The following is a 5,143-nucleotide window of genomic DNA, read 5'->3' on the forward strand; positions in this document are numbered from 1 at the left end:
GAATTCCTGTTTTCTTTCGCGAACCGAAAAAACGGACGTTCTTTCCGTTTCTTCGTCTCGAACTCGATCGGCGATCTTACGAAACATCGGGAAGCAACTTCGCTGTTTGGAAAATTCACGCGTAGCTTCTCTCCGGTCTTCTCGAACGTTATAGTACAGCGGTTAATTATAAACGATACAAACGAAGAAAAAGAAAACAGAGGATCTCGTTAGGAGCGTACTCGTCCGATTTTTCAAACCAGATTTCGAGAACACAGACGACGCCGATTAACGAGCAGCTACGAACGATTCTCGGTATCGCTTATGTAAAGCTACTGTTTCACTTACAATTTAAACGTGTTTAGGTTTCACGATCCGGGTGTTCAAGCTTATTGTAATCGTCGATTAGTTCAATACGATAGGAATTTCTTCTGAAACGGGCGAAGGTATGCGTGAAAAGGTATCGTTGATTCGTCGAATCGAATAAAATCGACGATCTACTGTAACGTTTTCTGCAGTCGAGAGTGAACCTTTCTTTTTTTCTTCTCCTACTTCGTTCTTCGTAACTTTTAGACGCGAAACGGTTGCACGAAGCGTTCACGAATAGGTATAAATTGTGTTTCTCTGCGGATGGAAGAGCGCACACGCACACAGAGATATGTATACGCAGGGAACGAGGCGAGCAAGAAGAGAGTTTCCGGAAATGATTCGCCGCGGTGGAAAACGGGGCTTGTTGTATCCTCCGCGATTTTCCAAGTCCGGGCCACGTGTATTCTGAACGTGACGCGATTGCCGTTGTGGCGGGTGTCATAAGCTTGTTTGCTGACAGTATCAATTTCAGAACGGCGTGTGTGCGATTTATCGAACGTGCTTTCCGTCTATTGGCCCGCGCTAGGAACGTTCCATTTCGTATCGCCGCGCGGCTCTCTCGAGCTCGTCCCTCCGCAGCTGATCTCGCGCGGCTATATATATATGTCCGTTTATTGTGCTTTGCGCGATTAATTGTGTGATTACAGTCTCTCGCCGAAAAATCGTGCTTCAACGAGAACGTCGTCTTTCGAGAAAACGCGAAAGTCGGTCGTTAAACCTTGGAGAGAACACTTCGAAGGATAAAATAATAGGGAGAAAATAGGCAATCTGTTTTTTGTCAACTTGGATGTTGAATTAATTTTCACACAGTTTTTGTGAGAATTGATTTAGTCGAAAAGGAAAATTCGAAATTTCTTACTGGATGATTCGCCGGTTACCGTAACACGCAGAAAAGTAACGAAGAACCGTTTTCGATCGTCGAATGATCACGATCAACGAGAATTACCTTTTTTTCTTCGTTTCCGACGACTCACGGATCGTCGTCTCGATCACGATGGACCAGCTTGGTGTACTAACTTGGTCTTTCCGCGTGTACAGTGGTCGTCGAAGAAGGGCAGTTCCACCAGTTCCCGTTTAGCTCGCCGATCATAGAAAGCCGGATTAGATTCCAGCCTTCTAGCTCTCTGTATCAAGTGTCGTTCGTGTCGACGTGCTTGTAGCCGAGATTCTTTCGCTGCAGGAACATGTGAATCTCGCGGAAACTCGGCCTGTCCACGTCGTTTCTGTGCCAGCACTCGCGCATCAGCTCGTAGATATCCTTGGGACAATTCTTTGGTAGCGGCAGAATTATCTGCGAATTATTTCATGAAAGAATATCTCGAACTGTGGAGTATACGGGAATTAGAGAATTTTGTAAATGGGCTAGTGTTTAGATCTGAGTGGAATTAGCGTGAAGTAAGAGTGTTTGGACTGATTGTGAGTGAAATTATGGCGTAAACGATCACTCAGAATTTTCGGCGGAGATGATTAGGGGCAAAGTTATCGAGAGTTAAATTTACTAGTGTCCAGGGCATTGAAAATTCTGGAGAAAAGATGGACACATAATTTGAGAGTAATCTCCAGAGAAAAAATCCTGAAAAATTCTCAGATGGACACCTATCCATAAGAATGCCTGCTTAGAGTGAAAAGAATAGAGAAGCAGAAAGAATGGGAATAAATAAAATTAAAAACTGAGAGTTGAGTATTTGTAAAATGTTTGTTACAGCGTATCCAAGTATCTACATTATCACTGAAATACGTAATCGTTATCTTCCTTTTGTGTGCGTGAAACCTGTTTGCAGCCTAACTTTTATTCAATTCTTTTCGTGCAATCTGAAGGCAGCTGAAGGAATTGTTCATTGATTCCGCTAAATGGGAAAAATCAGCGAGGAGCAGAAAAACGAGAAAAAAGAAGGAATTGTAAGAATCAGAGAAGAGGAATCGAGAGACTGAAAGAGGACGCGAATGGGAGGTATTCACTGTGGTGAAAGGTTTAGAGGGCATTTAATGCGAGGTACTCATCGCTTTCATTAGCCTGAGTGTGCAAGCACAATGAGGGAAAGGTATCGGGGAATACTTACCCTCCTATCGTCCTCTTGGTAAAAATAAGTCGCGTTCTCGACGATGCGATGATCGAGCAGCTCCTCGAACGGTTGTTCCCTCGCGAAAGTTAGTATCTCCCAGAGCGTAACAGCGAATGACCAAACGTCGCTCTTCGACGTGTGTCTCCCCTGATTAAACGTAGAATATCGTTAAACAATTCTTCGAAAAAATCACACCTCCCAGAATCTCATCGAACGATCATAAAATTGAATTCCAAACCCTTCGAAAAAGATTTCAGCTTCAAAATAAATACACACGTACATTTTTCCCCCGAGATAGCAGACAAATTCAACCTTCTTTCCCATCGATTTCATTTCAATTCCAAAGCTTTACACTGAAAAATTGCGTGGCAGGAAGAACGATGGAAAAAAGGTGCAAATAAAACGGCGAATTTTCGAAGGAGTAAAATCGAACGGACGGTGGATTTCATTTTTAATTGGCATCGATCCGTCGCCTAGGGAATTGAGAAAAAAAGAAGACACTTGAAAACACGACAGAGGCGATTTTCCTCGACAGACCGCCGCGCAGATGCCATTGCAAGTTGAAATCTATTTACGCGGCGACGAGCGCGGCAGGTGGTATCGTTACTTGACGAGAAATTACTCCAAGTTAAGTGCTTTAGTTACGCAATTTCAAGGAACTACTCCATCTTGGCGAGCAGTGTATGCGCCGTCGGCAAGTATACGGATCACGCGTGTACCGGAAACCTTATGACCCTCTTGTAAACCGAGTCTGATGTGTGGGAAGGTTTGCGCGCGCGTGTCGCGATAACTTTGACGTCATCGTTAAAACTGGATCGTTGCGCCGATTAATTTCGACACGTAATTAGCCGTCGTCGACTCTGCACGGCGGATGAAAAATTTCACGGGTGAATCGAGGGATCTCTATCGAGAAAATCAGAAAGAGAGAAAGAGCGCGAGCTTAATTTTTCATCAGCAGGTATCGTCATCCGGAACGGCGTGCATACATTAAAATCGTCGACGATGTATTTGTCCGTGTTACAATTCCACGCGATTCGTTTACGATTTCACGGTGTAGATTAATCACGTATTAACATTTATATTCATAGGATATCGAAAATCGACGACACGCGAACTTTAACGGACATTTCGATCGCGACGAAAACAATTTCACAATATTGACCAACTTTTCTTCCTATCTCTCTCTCTCTCTTCTGTCGTTTCACCGTTAGACTGTAAGAAGCATTCGAAAATTTCACTGTCTTCTTAAACCGACGCCCTCCAGTAACCCTTTGATAACATGACGAACAACGGAAGATCGCTTTAAGCGTCGTTATTTAACCGCGATAGCTTTTACTCCACAAAGTAACTTCCTCCGCCGACCCTATTGGCCCGTCTTTTCCTTTTATTCAACGATAATCGCAAATAGACGGCGAAGGAAATTCTCTTAGCGACCAGAGAAGCGTTTCTTCGTCGTTCACCGGCTCGGTCACGCATTAACTTTAATATCGTCGGTTCGAGAATGAGAAGGAGAGAGAGAGGGAGAGACTGGGTTCGAGGTGCAGGGCTGTCGTAAAGTTTACGGCAGCCAATCGCGGGACAATAGTTCGCGCCGGCGTTCAACTTAATAAAGTCGAGCGTTAAATCATTAAATCGACGCTAATTCCGCATAATTCTTGCGAGCTGCGTTTCACTTCGCTCTCTTGCCAGGGCGCGTGCGCCAGAGAGAAGGTACCATGGGGTTGGGCTCGTTTCATTAACGCGAGCACAATGGCGTAGGTCGGATAAACGATGGCAATAATGAAACATTAACGACGCAGTCAATTTGAAATGACTACGTGAACGACCGGCAAAATACTATATCGCCCGCTCGTTTCCCATTTAGTCGAATTACCATTTAGCTATCAATTTGCTCCTGCACGGATTTCATTCATACGCGATTTCCGATGCTAATGGCAGATCCACCCCGTGTTGATGGCTCGATCGACACTCGTCTACCTCAGGAATCGAGCGTATAGAAAGATGAACGTTGCTCGTGTTCTAAATCCAACAACGTTATTTTCCGCTTGTTGGAATGCGTGAAATGCGCGATATTCCGGACACCGATGGTTTAATTTCGAATTGGCGAGCTTGGTTTTTGGGGGAAGAGAGAGAGAGAGAGAGGGATCGTATCGAGGAATCTGCGGCGAATTATTTGAAATATGTTAAACCCAGAACGTGCAGATTATAATATTGATATATGTATATATGTATTGATGATGTAAAAATACATCAGAGGCGAATTGTATTCGTAATAAGCTTTAATTCTCGTTTGAAACGATATTTCCAAATTTGTGAAATTAATCATCGTGATTGGAAGTGGAAAACGTTGAAAGGTAAGGAAATAAAGAGATTCGTTTCAACGATAGTAATTTTCGAGGTAATGGAATTTGGTGAAAATTTCCGTGTCGAAGTACGTGGAATAGAAATGACAGTGAAAAAGAATAGGGAGAATGTAACGGTAAATTCAGCACTATCTGAGTTTATCGTCTAATTACAACACGGAGCCTTATCATTAAAGAGAAACTGGCATCAGCAGTTGCAGCTGTAATGCATCCAATTAACACGAAACTCGCGCCTCGCCAAATATTCCTGATCCCAATTACCGCGGCAAGACGGAGAGAACGAGCGAGTCGCGTCGACGCGTGTCTGCCCACGAACGGGCTTACTCCACTTGTCGCGTGCACGGCCGCCTGCGGGCCACCGAAAAATTC

At 44.0% G+C, this 5,143-nt stretch overlaps 1 protein-coding gene across 1 annotated transcript in view; it reads right to left on the reverse strand.

Annotated features, from left to right (window-relative positions):
* Nucleotides 1-1,477: 1,477 nt before the first annotated feature.
* LOC108573691 (discoidin domain-containing receptor 2) overlaps nucleotides 1,478-5,143 on the reverse strand; it is a 116,487-nt gene continuing 112,821 nt past the window's right edge. The window contains 2 exon segments of the mRNA XM_017936169.1: nucleotides 1,478-1,639; nucleotides 2,409-2,558. Coding sequence (XP_017791658.1) covers nucleotides 1,478-1,639; nucleotides 2,409-2,558 — 312 coding nt within the window.

This window comes from Habropoda laboriosa, unplaced genomic scaffold, assembly GCF_001263275.1.
Source record: "Habropoda laboriosa isolate 0110345459 unplaced genomic scaffold, ASM126327v1 scaffold151, whole genome shotgun sequence".
Lineage (NCBI taxonomy): Eukaryota > Metazoa > Arthropoda > Insecta > Hymenoptera > Apidae > Habropoda > Habropoda laboriosa.